We start from the raw sequence: 23,044 nt of genomic DNA on the forward strand, positions 1-23,044 counted from the left end.
CCCTTCATAATTTATAACTTTCCCCCAAAAAATTATCCAACATCCCAGGTTCCTCATATTGTCCAGATGTAATAGTGATCCTAAGTACTTTCTTTAAAAGCATTATCAGGCTCCAGTTCCATTTGATATACTCTGATTTAAATTATTAGGATCTCAAAAATCAAAAGCTTGATAACTTCAGTTGAAAGACTGCTAAAGCCCACTAGGACAGTTCACAGCCAGGTCTTGTTCAATTCCCCATTACTTTTCAGTCGATTCACATCTGGGACTTCAAAGCAGATGTGGAAGAATGTGTGACCTCTGACTTTTGATTGAAAGAAATCCAATCTCATTCTCCACTTGTCTCTCTGATAGTATCCTAGAGTTGAATCATCAACTGTTGTTGTAAGGTCATTCAAACCACCTCATTTTATTTTCCCACTAAAAGTGGTTTGACCCAGGATGGTAGCACAAGTCTGCAAATTTCTGCTACTGAGAGGCTAGTAGATGGCTTGAGTTCAAAAGTATCAAGTTTTGAAAGAGCTCAAGTCAAAAAGGTAAAATGAATGCAACACATATAGTTAATATCTAAAAGGCAGTTGGACATATGAGAATAGAGGTCAGAAAGTTAGGTCTGTATAAACAGATCTGAGAAACATCTACAAATAAATAATAATTTAATCCATCAAATTTTATGAGCTCAAGATGAAATAATATGAGAGAAAAGAAGAGGGCCCAAGACAAAGCCTTGAGGGACACTCAAGGTTACATGACCTGGTTACAAGATCAAAAAAGGAGATTAATGAGTGGTTCACCACAGAGGAAAAGAACTAGTGTTATGAAAACTTAGAGAAAGGAGAGTATTGAAAAAAGAAGGTGATTAACAAGGTCAAAATGTGCAGAGAAGTCAAGAATAAGGATGAAGAAAAGATTGGTAGTTAAGAGAATATTGGTAACTTTGGAGAACTGAATCTCAGTTGAATGATGTCATGGAGACAAGACCTGTTGTTTTCACTGGTATAGAAAACTTTGAGATGAGGAATTAACTCCACCAAAACTGATCTGAATTTTCTCTACAATTTATAATCTTAAAAATCCTACCCAGGGAACAGAGAGATTAAGTGCAAGTCCAAAATCATACAGCCAGGGTTCCCTCTTTCTCCTTTATTTCCACCCCCCACACCACATTTCTGCCATATCCATTAATAATATAACCATAGTACTACCTAAGCACAAAAACAAGTTTATCAGGAGGCACAATTACTAATGCAATGTACTTCTATGGTCTTTGACCTTTAGTCCTAAGGATGGCTACTTAAATAAGGCCCTCGCTTTGTCAACAATCTTCCTTAAAAAATCTGCATTTCTCTCAATAAAATCAGACTTGACAAACATTTTTTCCATATACCAAGGATTCTTCAAGGCAGAAGCATACCTTTAAGGAAGCAATTAACTTTGGGAATAAAAGGCTAAACAGAAACAAGCTCTATATATTTCCTAATCATTCTTCACTTACTTCAATGGATTCATAATAGAGATTACTAACACCCATTCACTCTTCTTATTCCATGCAATTCTTGTCCATATTCTGCCATAAATTGTCCAGCATGTTCTTCTAGGTCTTTTAACATTCTGTAAAAACCAGTATAGCCTGAAGAGCTGTCCATCATTAATGACTTAATTCTTATTTCATGTTAAATCCTCCTCTTTTACAAATCATAAAGGTCTTGGTTGATATGACTCTCACAGGACACAAATCATCATCAATACTATTCTACAACCAACATGAGTCTCTTCATTGGCCACTAGATTACCTGAAACTTAGACACTTTAGAAACTTTGGTGTCCCAAATCTTAGAACATCGCCAAGAGAATGTTGCTGTCTAGAGAGAGAAACAAAGAGAGAGAGATAGACAGAGAGACACAAAGAAACAGAGACAGACAGACAGAAACAGACAGAGAGAGATAATTTTGCATAAGGGAGCCATTCAACAAAATTTAATGGATATTCAAAAGTAATTTGTCTAGCAATCAACACAGGAAAAACCAAATAGATAAATAGATGAAGAGTAATTGTTATCTATTATTGGATGGACATACAATTGGATGGACAGTTCATGAACTAAGCTATAAACACATATATCTTGGACAGGCATTGTAAATGGACAATGAGATAGACCTAGAATTAAATATGATGAAGGGAATAAGCTGCATCGCATTTGGCAAACCACACAGTGCTTTCAATAATCCCCATATGCTCAAAAATGCATATCTTTTGCTAAGTTACACAATAATAATTTAAGGTTACATTACAAATTACATCAATTTAAGTAGGTAATGGAGACAGGTAATGTCCACCAGCATTTAAAAGTGGCTATTTCCTTAAGTGATGTAGATTGCAGGCACAGGAGCTGTCCACCTGCAGCTAATTTTGGGAAAGCTGCAAGGCAAAGCTCAGACTCCCACAGTCAATCATAAAAATACACATTTACAAAAGAGAGGGCCCTGGAAAATATAGACTCTCTTCCTAGAATCTGAGTCCCTGTCACTCATCCCAGCATGGAAGTTTTCTGTTTGACCCAAAGACTGTCTCTATTTCCATGCCTCCAACTCATTAGGAATGTCATCTATCTCCTACCCTTAAGATCTCATGTCCCACTGATGATTATGCCTCTCTCCACCTCTAATCCCTTATTTCCAGACTTTCCTAAATAAGACTTTTTCTCCCTTCCTGACCTAGGAGGGCCAAAGGAAGCTGTTCAGTACCCAGAATCCATGACATGTTCCAACTCTATCTCTATCATATAAATCAAGACAATTCACTTGCTCAGTTACTTTAAAACACAGCCATTTAAGAACAGAGGAAAACAGGTCTCTAGAATAGTAATGTGTCAATCAATAAATATTTATTATGCTTGGCACTTTGCTAGGTAATGAGGATACAGACAAAAATAAAATAGTCCCTGCCTTCAAGGAGTTTATATTCTACTCAACATCATTTTCAAATCAAGCCTGGATTATGCAGCTCAATATCTATTTTTTTTTAAATTAGATCAGTCAGGAAAAAAATATCTATCATTTATTTCCTAGCATTTTCAAGTATTGCCCTTGCTTTCAAGGCTGTCCACAATTACACATCCTCTCCTTTATCAGTACTTTTCCTCCACTTGCTTATTCTAGCTAAACTTCAATCGCCTTCCTTCTTTTTGCCTATTTCCATCCAAACACATTCTTTTGAGACATACTGTCTAGAATTATTTCATGTCTAAGATGTTTCCACACAGCCTTCCTTTAAGTCTTACCCTTAGAAGATTAATGAGTGAGCAACAGAAGAAAAAGGACAAATCAGTCATCTTGATTCCTAATCCCACTCTATCCTTCAAAATTATGTAAGTAATTTTTGTTTTTGTTGGCAATGAACTTTAAGGTGAGCTTCCCGAAGGAAGGAACTATTTACATAATAACTGTCCAACAGAACCACTTAATAAAAAATACATTACCAACAAATCAGTTATTCTAATAAGTGTTTCTGTACCCAAAAGGCAAAAGGGCTTATTGCTACATTTCAAGTAAATGTAATGCTCACATACAATTTTAACAAAAAGGCTTGAGAGCTCTCTTACAATACAGTTGTTATTAGATATTGTTTTTTAGCTGAAAAAAAAGCTCAGCATCTGTCATTCGTTTTTTGTGGAGAGAGCACTAGGTTTAGAGTTAAAAGACCTGAGTTCAAATCCCACATGAGTTACACTTGATGTCCTTTGGCTTCATTATCATATTCTGTAAAATGAGGTTTGACAAGCTCTTCTTGATTGTCCTTTCCATCTCTCTAAATTCTAGGTTTCTACCTATTATCCTACCAAATTTCTCTCCTTTCTGCCAGGGTTAAGCTAGCCATCTCCCCCATTCACAAGGCTCCTCACACTATTAGTCTCATGCCACTGCATGGGGAGGGATGTGAAGAGAACACCAGGTAATTACTCATGAGAAAACTAGAACTTTGATGATCTATCTGACTTATCAGTCCTAAAAGAGCTCAGGGAGCTTGATTCTGGAGCAAAGCTTTTTTTTTTTCAATTTCCAATAGTATTTCTGTTTCCCAAATAGATGCAGAGGTAATTTTCAACATTCATATTTGGAAAAAACTGTATTCCAAATTTTTCTCACTCCCTAGCTCCCTTCTCCCTAAGACAGCAAGCAATCTGAGACAGGTTAAATATGTACAATATTTTAAAACATATTTCTATATTTGTCATGTTACGCAAGAAAAATCAGACCAAAAAAAGGGGGGGCAGCTAAGTTGGCACAGTGGATAGAGCACCAGCCCTAAAGCCAGGAGGGTCTGAGTTCAAATCTGGCCTCAGACACTTAACACTTCCTGGCTGTGTGACCCTGGGCAAGTCACTTAACCCCAATTGCTTCAGCAAAAAAAAAAAAAAAAAAAAAAAAAAAATTAATAATAATAATAATCAGAACAAAGGGGAAACAAACACAAGAAAGAAAAAACAAACAAACAAAAAATTGAAAATAGTATGCTGTGATCCATATTCAGTCCCCACAGTCCTTTCTCTGGATGCAGATGGTTCTCTCTATCACAAGTCTATTGGAACTGGCCTGCATCACCATATTTTTGAGAAAAGTCATGTCCATCACAGTTGATCGTCATACTATCTTGTTACTGTGCACAATATTCTCTTGGTTTTACTCACTTTACTCAGCATCAGTTATGTAGTTCTTTCTAGGAGCTCTTAAACTGTGGGTTATGACCCATATGAGGCCACGTAACTGAATGGGGGGGGTGTCATAAAATCATGATTTATTATTGGTAAATGTTTGATTTATATACACTTATGTACCTATGGTCAGGTAAATATTTCTCAGATGAAACAGGATTGCTAGTGGAAAAAGTTTAAGAAGTCCTATTCTAAAATTACCAGTAGGCCTCTGCCTGTCCTTCCTCCTCCTCCCTCACTTTCCCTTTCCTCTCTCTTCTCTCTCTCCCTCCCTCTCACTTTCTTCTCTTTTTCTCTCCATCCCCGTTTTCTCTCTCTCTCTCTCTTTCTTTCTCTCTCTCTCTCTCTCTCTCTCTCTCTCTCTCTCTCTCTCTCTCTCTCTGTCTCTGTCTCTCTCTCTGTCTCTGTCTGTCTGTCTGTGTCTCTCTCTCTCTCTCTCTCTCTCCCCCCTACTTTCCCCACCCCCTAGAAAAGACAACATATTTACAGCATTCAGCTTTCACAGACTAGGGACTGCCACCAACTTCACAAATCCATCCTATAGTGCCTAGCCAAAAAAAAAAAAAAAAAAAAAAAAAAACCTTAAATTACACAAGCTAAAATATAATTACAAGGGAATATATCAAAGACAGGGAAACAACAAATATTCACATAAATAAACATTGCAACTAATTTTTAAAATGAGTAGTTTTCTTACCTTTAAAATTTCCTCCAAATAGTTAACACTAAAAGGGACTTTGATATAATTAATACAGTTCTCTGGCTAGGCCCTTTCAGACTTTGTTTCTACCAGGAAATATTAGAAGCTAGCCATTCAGACTGTTAAATATAGAAGTTCATTCTTTGCAAAAGCAGGAATCAGACAGACTTACATTTATTTTAAGAAATAAATAACCCTTGGATCTCTCCCTCAACATGAAGCATAAGTAAAATGGAGAACATAGTCACACTAAGTGCCACAGAAATGCTGCTCACTGATCCTTCAACCACTATAGACAAAGAGGTGCCACATGTATTAAAACTTCTGTTCAACAACGGCCAACCTAACATAGGAGAAAGAAAATGCTGTGGGCAAACAAAAGGAGATGAAGCCATAGCAAGGATCAAATTATCCACACAAAGCATCAAAAATAATGCTTACTGTCTAAGAATACAAACCAGATAATTCTCCAAATCTGAAATTTCCAAACCTGCATCCTGACAAAGACATATGGACTTAATAGGATCTTAGCAAAAACAGGAGCAAGGGCACTTAAGCTATTGTAAAAATGAGACTCTTGAATCCAGGCCCAGACACCAATAAGTTCCAGAAATCACAAGGATACACAAGTCCCTATCAAAACTCAACATAGAAGTGATAGTTATAAGTGATATGCCTTTTCCCATTCCTCTGCAGAGGTGACTTTTCCAAGAGTGAGGTGTATGGCATATGTCAGATTTTTTTCCCCTCACAGCATTCTTTTTTTTGGTTAGAAAAAAAATATTCTATTACAAGGAATGGCTTTCTGGAAGAAGGGAGAGATATAGTATAGGCAATATAAAGACAAAGCATATAAATTAAAGAACATTTTAAATCAAGAAATAAATAAATCACAAAGAAATACCCCAGGAGGGCGAAAGAACAGACTAAATCCTAAACCACTTTTTTAAATTTTTCCTTGCTGTTTTTTGTTAGTCATATATTAGATAATCCAAATCTATCTTGATGATCTAATCAGTCCCCATATGTTTATAAAAATCATCTCTGTCTTGATAGCTCTGAATATATACCAAATCATCCTCAGCTGCAGTCTCCTATCACCTACTTACTACTGGAAACCTCCACATGGATATTGCAAAACATCTCAAACTTGACAAATCAAAAACAAACTCTATAACCTTCTCATATACACACGTAAAGCCCACCCAATTCCAACTTTTTTTATTTCTTTTAAGGTTATCACCATTACTCTATAGGTCTGCAACTTCAAAGTCATCTTCAACTCTTTACTCTCCCTCATCCTATTGTCAATTGATTATTGTCAACTCTACAACTTACTTTTTTTTTCTTCTCTAAACTCTGAAATCACAACCTTAATTCAAGTACTTCCTCACTTCTCACTTCAAAAGTTGCAATAACCTCCTAATGAATATCCCTGATTATAGCATCTCCTTTCTCTAAACAATCCTCTACAGAGCTGCTAACAAGATTTTTTCTAAAGCACAGATCTTACTATGTCACTCAAAAATCTTTAATGATTCCCTGTCAGTTCTATAATAAAATACAAACTCTTCAAAATCTGGTTCTAAACTACCTTTCCAGACTTCTCTCACGTCACTACTGTTCATGTCCTCCTTGTTCCAGAAAAACATATCTATTTGCTATTTGCCTACCCAGAATATCACCCAAAAATACTTAGTTCTTTCACAAGCTTTCTTTCAATACCTAGAAAGCATTACCTCCTCCTTTTCTCTCAAAGCTCCAAACACACTCTCAAAGCTCAAACATGTCTTCTCAAATCTGTTAGTGTTCTCTCCCTCAATGAACTTTCTTGCAAATATGCAACTGCACTTGTCATAGAATATAAACTTTTTCAAAGAAGGTATTGTATTCATTTTTGTTTTCATGCCCCAAGTGTCTTGCACAGAGTGAGTTTAACAAATACTTGCTGAACTTACAGCATTTTCTTCCTTGTAGCTTCCACTAGTTACATCATTGGCTTCTGGATGATGAAAATCACCCCAATATCACAGACCTGCTTTGACTAAAAAGATAAAACTTTATTAAAAGGAAAAGAGGTCTCAGAAAAATAAAATGGCAAGCTTATGAAGTTAACAAAAGAACTGTTCTTTTCCTTAACATTGTATTACTCTGTCCATCAGGGAAACCAAGTTATCTTTTCAACTTGTAAAGGTAGGGAGTAACATAGGTAGTTATAGTGGTTATGGATATAGAAATGTCCTTGCTACTGCAAAGATTTAATACACACCCGATACCTGGCAGCCAGCTGCTAATCAATGCCTTTGGGGTATAAAAAGTTATATTCCTAGATGAGAAGAAAGTATCCAACAGGAAAAAAAGATATTTCTCAATAACAATAATGCACATAAAACACTAAACAAATTTTAGTAAACTAATTAAACTTCTTTTTAGCAGAAAAGAAAATGACACTGATAAGGAAAGTTTAACAGGATATCACAAAAAGAACACTAAATCTGGAACAAAAGGAATATTTGATCTCAACTTTGCCATGTACAATACCCATGCAAGATCCTAGTCTTTGTATTGTCATCTATAAAACGAGTGCAGTTACACTGGATAGATATCTAAAGTTCCTATTTTTAGCAATAAAGACATGATCTTATCTCAATCTAGGCATTAGCTCTCACACAGTAATACTATGAAGTTAGTTGAGAGTACTATGAGAATGCATTTCATAAAAGGTTAATGGATTAACAAGAACAAGAAGGTTCCTTGCAAAAATTTTTTAAAAGGGGAAAAAACTTTTCATACCTTTACTTTTTCTTTTCTCCCAAAAAAAAGACAGACATCCATCTAAAGTAATGACTTCATGTTTAATTTTTTAGATTTTCAACAATATGGAATCATAAGAATTAATTTGGAACTAGAAGGGAACTTAAACCCATTTAATCCAACTTTCTCATTTTCAGATGACTATGGAGAGTAAGTGATCTATCTGCCTGCAGCAAATAATATAGGCACAAAATGACATGTCTGGGAATCAAACTCATATTCCCTCAACTCTAAATCCAGAAATCCTTCTAATGCACTAAAATATGAGTTAATACATCATATATAAATTCAAATTTGAGGAAATCATGCTGTCAATATTCACATGTAGGGAATTAATGGGTATAATAAAAAGTATCCTGGGCTTGGAGGCTGAAGGACCAGTTGCAATCGCAACTTCACTACTGACCTCACAGAGGAGTACAGAAGCAAACTGCTCTGTAACACAAAATCAGTCAAATCAAATCAATAAGCATTTATTAAATGCCCACTTTGTGCCAGGCACAATACAAAGAAAAGCAAAATCACGCCTGCCCTTAAGGAGTCCTAAGAACAACACACAAACAACTATATACAAACAAGTTATATGCAGGATGCATTGGAAATAATCTGAGAGAGAAGGAAACATTAAGGAAGCTAAATATAAAAGTGTTATACTAATGCCGGCATCATCATTATTATTCTCAAACACTGGTAGGATCAAGTACAGGTACCTCAAAATCTCATCATCCAAATTCTCTTATCCCATCGCTCTAACAGGCTAATAAATATTACATCAAGAAGACAGGTACAAACGCTATCACACATCTGCAGTGCACTTCTCTTCTCAAAAAAACAGCAGCCAGTTATTATATATACAGCTATCTAGCATATAACCCTGATGAGGAAAACGCTCACATCTACCATACCAAACAAAGAGCTACCGTATACAGGTATCCTAAAGTTGAGATGAGCATGCTTAAGTTATGATGGAGAACATATAACTACTAACCAATATGCCTACTTTCTCCTCTACAAAATATTTAGCAGAAAGAGGGAAAGGAGGAGAGAAAGAGAGACAGATAGAAGAGAGGGCCACTATGTGACATAATGGATCGAGTGCTGGACCTGGAATCAAGAGGTTTCATCTTTTTGAGTTAAAATCCAATCTTAGACACACTATGTGATCCTGAGTAAAAAATGACAAACTCTCCAGTACCTTTGCCAAGAAAATCTCAACTGGGATCAGGGAGTGCCAGATATGATAAAAAAAGACAAAACAGCAATTATACATAAAGAGATGTATAGATATATCCATGTATATTCTCCCCTGCAATATTTCTTTATAACTTATAATATTTTTAAAATAGTTTATTGATATCTTTTGTATGTATATATGTGTGTGAACAACTCTGAACAAAATATGATGGAAATAGGCAGTTTTTCATAGAAAACTCTCTATAACACATTGCATATAACTTATTGAAAGATTTAGGGAATAATGGATTCTATTGCATGTAATAATTGTTAATCATTTTAAAATTAAAATTAAATTTTAAAATTAAAATTAAAAAATATTTCCTTCAATAAATCAAAAAGCCCCACTGTCCTTAAAAGCTTTCATCTTACAAGGCATCCCCCATGCATTTTTTAATTATGGTGGTACTCCTCTATTCATGCTTATTGGCAGATAACTATGATGATTACTTCAGGTCAAGGAATCCACTAGAGACTTCTAAATTAAATCTACAGTCACTTCAAAGAGTCTGACCTAACTTTCCACACATTAAAAACTAAGTGGATGAAGAATGTTTATTGCAATTTTGATATGCAGTTGGATACACACCTCATAGAGCCTGTGTGTGGATATATAAATGTGTGTGTGAAGAAAGGGGGCAGGATATTATAGACAGACGATGAGCTGGACACAGAATTAAACAGATAGAAGAACACAGGTTAGATCATCCAATAAATTACCCAGCACTTTCCAATGGTTCCAACTTTTCCCCAAAATAAAATCCCATCTTTATGATGCAAGAATTTTTCTGGTGAGACCATATCCTAATGACATATGAATTATAGAAAACCAGAAGCTCTAAGTAATATAAATTGCAGGTCCACTCAAAGGTCAATGCAGAGAAATACAGTGAGTATAAACAGGCTACAATATATTTTCAATGTTAAATGTTAAACTTTGACAAAAAAAGAAATAAAATATGTCATCAAACAGCCATATATATGATGATTGTGAAAGGAAGTGAACATGGAAAGAACAAGGGTTACACTATCAACAACCACATGCCACACTGATACTCATGTAATGCTAGGAAACATTAAAGAAGGTTTCCAATGAATTCCATATTTATAAAACACAGATTTATTCAAAGCTATGGACAAGGGTCAAACAGAATGGCAAAGTGTGAATGGATTGCAATCATAGAGAGAAAACTCATCTATCTAGCAAAATATAACAGACCTACTAAGAATTATTTTAGTATTACAAAAATAATTAAGTGAGCTGTAACCATTAAATAATGAACATGTTTATCACACCAACATGCCAAAAGTTCTATACCCAAGCAAGCATGACATCTTTTAAAATAATCACCACATCAAAACTGCCATTTCTCAAATTATGTCCAGAATTCTTTAATTTTAACTGACTCCATTATCATTACTTAGGCAAGCATAGAGATCTGCTACAGATCTCTACAGATTGGCCTTAATCTTTAGATTTTGGAAGAAAACAGATTTTACATTGGCTTGGATTTATTCCATTCCTAGAATGACCCTGCTCCCATATTTGCTGGACAGAAACTTTCCAGGCAAAAACTTACTAATAGGAGTAACGCTAGGGAAGCTACCTATTTTCAGAATGGGAGACTGACAAATCCACCCTGGACCTGACTTTAAATAACTCTTTTCTTCCAATGAGCTGAAAGATGAATGACCCTTGTCCAAAATGGAAGCAGCAAGCTGGAGAGGTGAATTATTTTTTTTTTCTCTGTTTCTCCTATTAATATGAATCTGATCTGGATTGAGGAGTACCTCCCAAAAGAAATGGCACCAGGAAGACTACCAATCAAACCTCACAATCTCTACTTTACCCCTTAAAAAAAATCTTTTTTAAGCTAACACTAATTTTATTGAATACTAACGTTGATTTGTCATTCAGGAATCTATTCTTTTAAAAACCTGGATGTAGCTGCCTCAGAAGTGCAAACACTGAAACTGCCAAGAATACAGTTACTGGTGTCGTGGCTTACAAAGTAGAGGGAGAAATTCCAAGGAGCTCCCTTATACCTCCATTGACAATGAATGAAGGGATCGATTACTCACAAACTCAGCCCTGCTTTGGTTGCATAGTTCCATGCTGTTACTTTGGAAACATGCAACACAAACAGCTCAGCAGTGCTGGTAGCAACTTTCTTTATTTTCCTATCTCTACTTAAAACACCCCTTTGAAAGATCCAGAATGAGAATTCTAGTTTTTCTTCCTGAGACAGTTTGAATTCTGGATTCAAATTCAAAGACGTCTAGTTCCAATGCCTCTCTCTATTAACCATATAATCCAGTGCCAGATAAACTTCCAAAGCTATAAGTTATGTATATATGGACAAATCTCCATCACTGACAGGCATTTCCACACCAGAAGTTCCCTACACCCATGAATTGTTAGGTTCAAATAACAATAACAAAATTTGAAACGTTTGTAAATTTGAACATTTGAAGATTTTTTCTCCTCTTACTCTAAACAAATGAAGTGATTTTATTTTCTAGATAGATAGTGAAATGTAACTGATATTTAACAATACACATAAATCAACATGCTATTTTAATACAACCGCAATTTTCATCTGTGTGCATATTGGGTTAAAAATTACCAAGGTTTTCTAACTTGTGGAACTAAGATAATATGTATCAAAAACTTACTGGAGTTGGAGCCTTCCCTCAATTACTCAAGGTTTAGAGAAGTCTCTCTACCTAGGGAAAAAAAAATTTTAAACCAACAACCAGGAGGGGCTACATCTGTGGGAAAATGTCTGGCTATACTAAAACTGAGACAGCCTTGGATGAGATAAATTACACAGCATTCCAAACTGATTAGACAGTACAATAAGTGAAAGCTTCCTCCCACCCCCTTCAGAAATCTAACAACACAAAAATGAAACCAACAATAAAAAAAAAATTTAATTAAAAAAAAGTTTAAGTATAGCCTGGGACTCACCCAGACTGCTTATATTTTTAAACTCGTGTGGGACTCCTGGATTGAAGTAGAACAAGAATGAATTCCTTGACCTACTAGTAAAAAAAATCAGATTTTTAAGGTAAAAGTAAGTTCACCATGACATATTTTACAGTTAAGGTTAAGCCATCCCTTCCTGGCCAAATAGACTTTTTTTCCTTTCCTGTTAACCTAAAAACTGAAATAATCTTCGTGCCAAGAAGTGTTGAACAAAAGATGAAAAAAAGATTTGTTCATTAAAATCAATTAAACTTTAAATTCTAAAAATTTACTGACAATATATAAATACTTTTTGATCCAGCTATACCACTCTAGTCCTATATCTAAAAGATATTTAAAAAAGAGGAAAAGGCCCTATGTGTGCAAAAATATTTATAGCAGCAATTTTTGTGGTTTCTAAAAAAATTGGGAATTAAGAGAATGTTTAACAATTAAGGAATAGCTGAATAAGCTGTCATATGAATGTGATAGAGCACTGTACTGTGAGAAATAAGGAAGTAGATGATTTCAAGAACAAACAAAAAGACTAGTTTGAATTGATGCAAAGAGAAATGAGCAGAACCAAAAGAAAAATTTATACCAAAACATCAACATCATAAAAACAAATAACTGTTAAGACTTATAAACTGATGAAGAATGACATCAGAAGAGCCAGAATAATTTATACAATATGAATAACGCTGTAAAAAACGTTAAAAGCTATAAAACCTATAATCTATTCAATGATCATCCATGATTTCGGAGGACCAATGATGAGCTAAACTATCCACCTCCTAACAAAGAGGTACTAGATTCAGAGCACAGAATGAGATGTATCTTTTTTTAACACAAACAATGAGGGAATTTATTTTGCTCAACTATGAATATGTATTGTAAGGGATTTCCTTCCTTTTTTTTCTTCCAATGCAATTAAAATGGGAGGAGAAGAAACGACATTACTGTTCAATAAAAAAATAAAACTTGGGGATTTGGAAGAAAAGGATATGTGAAATTTACATTTCTACTTCCCCAATTGGCTCCCAGCATTCCATTCTTTTGGTTAAATTCTCCCCAAAATTAAGTCAGGTCAGATCACTTTGGTAGAAAGGTGTCAGACGTTGGAGCAGTCCACAAAATGACTCAACCTACACTCCTCCTAGTAAGAAAAGAGTAAACTGAATAAATCCAATACTAGAAAACTTGCTCACCACAAAGGCTGGATGAAGACCCTGGTAAGAACACTAAGTCCCAACTTAAACTGGAAAGCAAAAATCTCTAAATAGAAATTGTCCAATATAACAAGCCTGAGGTCATACATTGTCTCAAGGGAATGGATTCTATGGACATACCCCTGGACTCCAATTCATTTACTATCTGTGATCCTTATATCCAAGATATTGTACTCTTAGAATCTAAGACTTTCAGTTAGGCCTACAGGACTACCTTATGAAAAATAAACTACCAATATCCCTTTAGCCAATAAATCACTTTGAAAAATAGTCCATAGTTAAAGTCTGCCCACGAAGCACTGAAAAGTTAACACAAGACTGACATTCCATAAAAAGAGTTCAACAGAGATTTATTAGAGATACTGGATAGAGAGGCCATAGGGACCTGATTTGAATTGAGAGTGATAATTTACTCTAACATAACAACAGGTACTTAGGATTAAAAAATAAATAAATAAAGGCAATTCTATAGCCCCACCAAAAAGGAATCTGCCTTTTCACATACAGATGCCCCCAAATTGACATTTTTACATATTCACTCTTGCAGGGCTAGACTTGATGGTTTCAATTTCCATGGGTTTCCTGCAAATCACTTTTTGTTTGCACTCTCAAGCCTCTCTTTGGTTTCATTTTCAGAACACAATCTTAACTGTTACCTTTCCAACTGACGTGTAAGAACCAAGTTCCAAGTGGCTTCCCACCTGAAGCTCTCCCCTTTAATGCCCTATGACACAGTCATTATTATAGATTCAGAGATCCTGCATAAAGAACTTAAATTATTGCTGTAAGACAAGACCCAAAACTATTCCAGGAAGTAGCAGGGGTCTTGGACTCATCTGGATTTATCACATTTTCCATATACTTTTAATTCAACTCAATTTGGCAAGCACTTATAAACCAAGCAGCATCCTGGGGAGAGAGGGGACAAGGGGGAAAGAAGGAAAGAAGAAAGAGGAAGAAGAGGTGGGAAAGGAAGGGAAAGGGAAAGATAGGAGGAAGGAGGGTAGAGAAAAAAGAAGAGGGAGAAGGAGGGAAGAAAAGAGGAGAGAGAGACAGAGACAGAGAGAGAGAGAAAGTGAGAGAGAGACAGACAGAGACACAGAGACGGAGGGAGGGAGAGAGACAGAGAGACAGAGAGACAGAGAGAGAGAGAGAGAGAGAGAGAGAGAGTGTGTGTGTGTGTGTCCATGCCTACTTACTTACATTCTAGATGAAAATAGCCTGAATACATACAGATAAAACAAAAAAATACATATATAAAGTCATTTGGAAGAGAGAGGAGAATCCTAGCTGCAAGAGAAGTAGGAAAAGGTGTTGTCCCTTAAGCTGCACTTGAGCTCAACCTCAAAGTAAACCATAGATTCCCCAAAGCAGAGGTGAGGAGAGAATGTCCCTTGGCGAAGGCAGTCAGTCTATGATAGCTCAGTCTCTAGAAGGGAATCTCTCTATGTTACCTCACCACCCAATAAAAAAGGAAGGGAAGCTAAGCCTAAGAGTCATATTCACCAAAGAATCATTTAGTTTTTATTTGGTTGGTTGGTTGGTTGATATTTTTTTTTGCAATTTTAAAAATTTTAAACTTAAATATAAAATGAGAAAAAAAAAAAACGTACACAGCAGATAAGGATTCATTATAAAACAATAGGTATCCCTTTGAAGAAATATATAATAAATACTACACATTATTTTCAAAGCTGCCCAGCTTTTCTTTGCTTCCTTGTTGATTTTTCTTTACTGTTTTGAACTTTTTTACTTTATTTTTTTTTATACTTCTTTCTTCCCCTTTTCCTCCAAATAAGGCTATAATTAAGCATGGAGATACACACACACACACACACACACACACACACACCCATATATAAACACACACATATATACTCATACACATATATGTAAGACTATACTATACATAGTTCTTATCTGCTATTTCTCTGAAGACAGAGAGCATCTTCCTTCATAAATCCGAGTCTTTCCATGTTTTTCTAAATCAACCGGTTCATTATTTCACACCATCCTGTCTGAAAGTTTTCCCTCCAATTTTCTGCCTTCCTTCCATTCTTGGCCACATAGGTTTTATTTACACAAGAAAATTTTAATTTAAAATAATCAAAATCGTCTTTTTTTACATTTCAACAATGCTCTCCTTTAGTTTAAGATCTGATGTTGAATCTACTTCCTCTACATCTTTTTTCCCTTGGTTTCTTTGAAGTTCCCAACTTTTATTGTTCCAGATGAACTTTGTTATTATTTCTTCTAACTCAGTAAAATAATTTTTTAGTAATTTAATTGGGATGACACTGAATACATAAATTAGTTAAATAAAAGTGTCATTTTAAAAATTATATTGGCTTTACCTACCCATGAACAATAAATATTAGTTTAGTTACTTAGACCTGAGTTATTTATGTTAAAAAGTATTTTATGCTTATGTTCATATAGTTCTTGTATCTGTTTTGGCTGGAACATGCTCAAGTATTTAAAGTCTTCTAGTTATTAATCTGAACAGCTGGCCAGGTTTATTCCTCCAGATCCTCCATAGAATCTTTCACATAATAGAGCCTCACTAAGCATTTGTGCAATAAAAGCATATCCCAAAGACACGGCCACAGCTACAACTGAGACTACAAACACCATGACCAGGCCCCATTCAAGCAACAAATGGAAGGTTCCTGTTCTCTATTTCTTATTCTAACATTTTATGAAATTCATGGTAACATAACTGAGCATGAGATGGGACTGAATGGAATCGCAAGAACATAAGGAAATCCAACACTTACACTTACAACAATTACCAATTATTTTAGAGCTATGGATCTTAGAGGACATCCAGTTTCTTTTAAAAGATGAGGATACACAAGCAGAAAGATCAGGTAATTTGTCCAATTCCACAGGGCTGTTTATTGGGGTGGAAGATGGGGAAGGGGGCATTAGAAGTCTTTAGAGTCCAGGTCTCCTGACTCTCAGCTCAGCCCCGTGTGCCATTAGAACTCAGAAAGAAGCCTCCATTCCTTTTGCAGCAAGTTAAATATATTGAATCTCTTCCTAAGATAGAGGTTCATACTACTTGCTGTTTTGAGACATCATCAGGAAGTACATTCAACTTCTAGCAACTAGGCTTCAAAATTTTCCAGCAAGTTTTTTTTTTTTTTTAGGCAAACAGCACTAAAAACATAAATTTTATAAAAAACATAAAATAAGCGCGTCTTTTCTTCTTTCCTCCCCTCCAAATTTTACAACAGAGTACATTTAGCTATCAGAAGACTCCTTTTAGGAAGGCAAAAAGCCCATCTTCTTAAAACTGTGGTTCACAACCCCATTATGGGTTTCATAACTTAATGTGGGGGTGGTGAAATTATGATTTATTATCAGTAAATGTTTGATTTTTATGCCTACTTTATATATCTATGTACCTGAGATTGCATAAAAATTCTCAAGTAATGTGCAGCAAGATAACTGTATAAATATGTATGCCTATATTGGATTTACATATATCTTTACCATGTTTAACATATATTGTATTACTTGCCATCTAGGAGAGAGAAGGTGGAGAAATTGAACACAAGGTTTTGCAAGGATCAATGGCGAAAAAAATTATCCTTGCATATGCTTTGAAAAAAAAAAAACTTCAATTAAAAAAAGAAAAAGAAAAACAAGATTCAAAAAAAATTCTCAAGCAAAAACTGGAAAAAGTTTAAGAAACCTTGATAAAGGGTTTGTCTTAGAATTTCTCCAGTTTTTAATTTTCTCCTAAGTCTTTAGTCCTTGGGAAGAAAAAAAAGATTTAAGCTATTATTTTGCCTTCTGTGGACATCTATATCCTTCAAGAGTTTATATGGATCCATCCACACATACAGTATTAAATACATATAGATACATATCCATATATGTATGTACATATACATATATCTCCATACCTATCATTTCATCAGTATGGAAATTCCAGTCAAACAGACCTACTTGTTCTTCCCCCTAAAGGCCCTTCTATCTCCAACCTCTACTAAGGGAGATGGGCAATTGATCTGCCATTAATGGTCTTAGAGAGTTTCTCAGGCTTCTGAGGGGCTTAATAACATGCCCCTTAATAACATAACTAGTGTGAGTCCTAAATAGAATTTGAATCCAGTTTTCCTGACTCCCCTGGCCAGCCCTCTCTCCAATAGCCCAACTGCCTTGCAAATATTCAGTCAAAAAGATAATGCTGAACTGCAAGCCAAGACATACTTCCAGCATGACAGCATGGTCTAAAGAGCAGAAGGCAGGAAGCCAAGAGGGCTAAGTTTTAATACCTCATCTCCCACTAACTAGCTGCATCACCCTGGGGATATGCTAGAAAGAGCATTTAATCAGGAGTTAAGACATCCCCTCTTCCTAGCTTTGGCCCTGACATTAAATAGATATATGATTCACCACTATTCTGAGTCTCAGTTTCCAAATCTGTAAAATTAAACAAATTGAATTAGATGACCTCGAAGGTCCCTTCTAGCTTTAAGAATTCTATTAAATGTCATTCAAAGCCTTCTTTGTATCTCATCTGCAAAATAAGAAAGAAAGAAAAAATACTTGCTCTGTCTCAGGAGGTTAGTTCAAACATATAACAAGATTTTAAAATTTAAAGACAATTATAAAGAAAGAAGCACTACTTGAATGCAAGTTGTTGTCATTATTATAATAACCAGAAAGGTATCCTTCTCTTTGAAAGGAGAATTATGAAAAATTCAAGCACACCAGCAGTTTGTGGGGGGAATTTTTTTTTAACTTCAATATAAGTAGCTGTCCTATGAGAATCATCATGAATATTAGTACATATTAAACAGACAAATGAAAGGAACACTGTTGGGGACACCACAAGAAACATATTTAATATAGCAGACAAGGTCTCTGCTGGCTGCAGAGTTCTATACAATATACTAAAAATGATACATGGGTATGTGTTTACTATACACCACAGAGAACTGACCTAGAGCATTCGTTAGGTATTTATTCCCCAAACTTTTCTGAATTTCTCATTTCCCGTCACACAAATCCCAAAACTCATATACTCTGAATAGCAGTATTTGCTTTAAGAAAGCAGTTTTTGCTACTGCTAAAAGAAAAATGTTATTGCCTGGCTACTTCTGTTGACTACTGGTGGAATTCAAAAGTGTTAACTCATCAGCTTCTGACTTTGAAAAGTGTTTGCCACAGTTGAATTCAGGAGTCAGGCCAAACTCTAACCCAATCCAAACAAACCAGTGGTCTTAACTACTAACCTCCACCTCTGAGGAAGGGGCAGGCAGCCTTGAAAGCTTGGGAAGAGCTCAATGGAATGAGTAAATCCTGGAAGTATCACTCACTGAATCAGATTTTGGGAGAATGACAGAACATTGTTTAAGTAGTGAATTAGCATTTCTGGGATTAGAATGGCATCATCCAAAGAGTTTCAGCCAGGAATTATACAGTACTGCAGTGATGCTATCAATAAGGAAAAGCTTGCTGCCAAACTGCTCCCACCCCAGTCTGCCTTTCCCCTTGAAACAATAAAACTTTCTATAATCTACCTTACTTACTATCGTTCAAATTATCCCAAACTCACAAAAACAAAATCCAGATACTTCCAAATAGTCTTTCCCTCTCATCCCCCTCCACCTACCCAACTCCAGGAGACTTAACAACTGAAACCCCAACTCTAGCAAAAGAAAAAAAAAAACATATGAGACTGTTATATTGTTCCCACAAAATCCTTCCAGGCTGTTGCACCAAAGAGCTGGTTACAATTACTTTTTTTCCTGTTTTCTTATTATAGTTATCTCTACATAATCAGCTTCTAAGAAATCAGACTCCTCCGTGTATTTGTTTAGGTAAATCTGTCATTTAAGATTAGAAACCTCTACAAAATGTAAATTCACATGAATTGCAAAAAAGAAATTGTTTCCAAATATGGAATTATAGCCAAGTGTAAGAGGTTGGATAATGGTCTTCTACAACAATCTCATAAATTTGGAAACAGTATGTATGTGTATGTGTACCCGTGTGTGTTTCAACTCCAATACATATACAACCAAGGTCAAGGGAAGTCAAGACTGAAATCTTAAAATCAAGGTATAGTCTACAGAACTGAAGAAAGTTACCACTTCTAAGAATTAGATTATGTCAGTCTCACCACGTGATAGGAAAATAATATTTTCTTTTGTGCTGCTTAAATTGGGTTTTCCACTGTCTAACACTTGAGTCAATGCTCCATTCTCAAACAGACAGGAATTGGATTATTACAACTGAGAAAGTACACACTTTTGCTTCATCAGTACTTTCATTCATTCAAACACAAGGAACTTGTATAGAACAGTTAACAGGGCCAATCAAATAGAAAATTCTTGGCAAAACCAAATAATCAAGAAATTTCTGGTTACAAATTTTCTGAAATATTTTTACTTAAAATTTGTATTAAATCACTCCTGAACCAAAAGGGCAAACTAACCTCTTACTTTTTTAGCTCCCCTGCTAAAAAAAAAAAAGTCAGGGCTAGCAATGATACAAAGAATAAAGCCAATGGTTAATCATTAAGAGGGGGCAACAATCAGGGCATTATTTCCTCCAACTTCTTCACTGCAAATCAAAACAGTGTGCCAAACTAGTCACAATTCCACAAACAGATAATATTTTCCTATGATATTATTCTGAATAAAATCATTGTCTAATTTAATCCAAATCCTTCTCCTAATCTCCTAATATTCCCAAAAAAGCTTCCCAAAAAACGGTATCTAATTTGTACTTCTGATATGTACTGGCTGAAGAGAAAGGTTTTGCTGCATTTTTTAAAAAGCATTTACCACATTTGGGAGGCGGGGAGGATGGGAGGGGGGATGAGGAGGGAATCCAGCAACTAACATGAAACCAGGTCAGGAAGGTTGGCAAGTGCAGTTCATTTTCAGTGTCTTCTTAGTTTGAAGAGTACAACACACCAAGAGCCCAACTGTAGTCTAACTGCAAGGCAGTTTGCAGTAACTACAATTCCAAAATGGGAGTTGGCTACCAAATCAGCTAACCCAACGTTTATACATTACTTTGGAGTAACAGAAATGATTTCACTCAGAACATATTCATTTTTCCAGCACCTTCATTCACCCCTTCCCCCCCAAAAATATATTGTAGTTACTCAAGGATTTAAAAAAAAAAAAAAAAAAAGGCAAAAACTGACATCTCTAAGATTTGACAGCTCTCCCTTGTTTCATCCCTGAAAAAGACGGCGGGGTCGCTGTCACCGATGCCCACAGCCCGTCCATTCTGACCACTCTAAGGCAGCATCAAGACTGTCTAAAAATAGGACTGTTCAACGAGGGTATCAGGTCAGTAAAGTTTTTTTTTTCTGCCACTCACTGGCACAAACTTCAAAACACCCATCAGAGAGCTCCCCCGGAAACCCAGAACACCCATTTCCAATGTATAAACACAACTCTTCCCACTAGAAACAGTTAAAACAAGGGATTTAGCCGAGGAGAGGGGGTGAAACAAAGAATTAATATGAGGGGGGCGGGAATCAAAAAGGATGAACAAGAGGATGCAGAGTTGTCAAACAGTTGGGACCAGGAACCAAAAACCAGAAAGAAAGGGATGTTGGGAGCGATATCCATCCTTAGCTTAATCTTTAAGATTTCGGATCTCTCTCTAGAGACACGGGAGAGAAGTTCGAAGGGGCGGGAAGAAAGGCCAAAAGGGGAGGGGGGGAGGTCCCCCCTTCTTGTAATCACTCTCCACAACTGCCCACTAGGAGTTCTTGACCCCCTTTCCAGGGGACAGAGTCAGGAGCGCACCCACACCACGCCACATATACAATACACAACACAACACATCACAACACAACACAACACACACACTTCTCCTTCCCCATCTAATACTCACCATCGATGTTCTCTCGGTCGCTGATGTGTTGCAGGTTGCAGCCTGTGTCCTCCCGGCTCAGCTCGGTATCGGGCCGATAGGACTCCAGCCGGGAGTGGGCATTTCTCCTGAGCTTGGGGCTGGACGACACACAGCAAGACGTAGTGTTCCCCATCTTCTCTGGCCTCCCCAATTCCTCCTCCCCTTGCTTTCTCCTTCTACCACTTCCCCAACCCCCCTAGGGATAAGGGTGCAGGGGAACGGGGCGGGGGCAGAGGAGGGAAGGGATGAGGGGGGGGGGAAGGGGTTGGGGACGGGGAGAGGGAGAGGGTGGGGGAGGGAAGAGGGGGCGCGGGGTTCTGGCTCCCCGCCGCTGGGGATGCAAGCCGCAGCCCAGCTGCCCGGGTCAGCAGCTGCAGCAGCGGCGGCGGCGGCGGTGCCTCGCCATGGGCGGCGGAGGAGGAGACAACAACGGGGAGCCGGAGGAGGAGGAGGAGGAGGAGGCGGAGGACCGAGAGGAGGAGGAGGCGGAGGAAGAGGAGGAAGAGGAGGCGGAGGCGGCTTCCCAGGCTGCCCCCTCGGTCGCACACGCTCGCAGCTCTCCCCAATGGCTCATCCAACCGGCTACTGCACGAATGCGCGTCCTGGCTGGCTTCGGGGGCAGTCGGGGAGGAAGACCCCGGCCTCTCTCTCACTCTCTCTCTCTCTCACACTCTCTCACTCACTCACTCACAGACACACACACATGCACGCAGGCACACTCACACTCGCACACGCGCGCGCGCGTGGGGCTGCAGCGGCGGCGGCGCCTAAGTCATCCCGCCCGCAGCCATGGCCCGGCCCGGGGCCTCGGCACTCCCTCCGCCCGAGCCGGCTCGAGTCCGCAGCCGCGGCTGCAGGAGCAGCGGCGGGAGCTGGAGCAGGAGCAGCGGCGGCGGCCCCGAGCTGCCTTTTGCAAAAGGTTCCGGTTCAAGGGGGTGGGAACCAGAGCCGCCGGGCAGCCGGGCCGCAGCGGCCAAGTGCGCGGCCACCGGGGCCTCTCCGCCTGCCCCGCGCGCCGTCCGCGTGCCCCGGGGCCGCCGCCGCCGCCGGCCGGGAAGCGGGATTCCTCCGGGCTGCCGCCGTTGCAGCCGCCGCCGCCGGGGAAGCCCCCGCGCCCGCGACATCCCCGCCTCCCCGGCTGTCGCCTCCTCTTCCTTTTGCGCGGCGCCGGCTGCCCTGGAAGCACATCCGAGGGGCCCGAGAGAAAGAAGCCGAGCCAGCGGCGGGGGTCCCCGGGGCGCGAGGAGGCAGCGTGCGTCCTGCCCGGTCCCGATACGGTCCCGTCCTCTGCCCGGTCCCGATACGGTCCCGTCCTCTGCCCGGCCCCGATACGGTCCCGTCCTCTGCCGAGCCCCCATACGGTCCCGTCCTCTGCTGGGCCCCCAAAACTCCCGGGGTGCCTGGGGCCGCTTAAGTTTTCTTCCTTTCGCTTTTTCTTTCTTGAAAAAATAATCATCCTTTCCATCTTTCTCTCCTGTAGTTCCCCCGCGCT

General features: G+C 38.0%; 1 protein-coding gene across 3 annotated transcripts in view; it reads right to left on the minus strand.

Moving 5' to 3' along the window:
• Positions 1 to 22,477, minus strand: part of CCNY (cyclin Y) — a 260,199-nt gene extending 237,722 nt beyond the window's left edge. For 2 of the 3 annotated variants that reach the window (XM_012551213.3, XM_012551212.3), the window contains exon 1: positions 21,532 to 21,793. In XM_012551213.3, the coding sequence (XP_012406667.1) occupies positions 21,532 to 21,685 (154 nt within the window). In that variant the 5' untranslated portion in view covers positions 21,686 to 21,793. Of the gene's footprint in view, positions 1 to 21,531; positions 21,794 to 22,275 lie in introns of those variants that run through there. The other variant, XM_031939652.1, reaches the window with a different exon arrangement.
• Between the last annotated feature and the right edge of the window lie 567 nt (positions 22,478 to 23,044).

This window comes from Sarcophilus harrisii, chromosome 5 (assembly GCF_902635505.1).
Source record: "Sarcophilus harrisii chromosome 5, mSarHar1.11, whole genome shotgun sequence".
Lineage (NCBI taxonomy): Eukaryota > Metazoa > Chordata > Mammalia > Dasyuromorphia > Dasyuridae > Sarcophilus > Sarcophilus harrisii.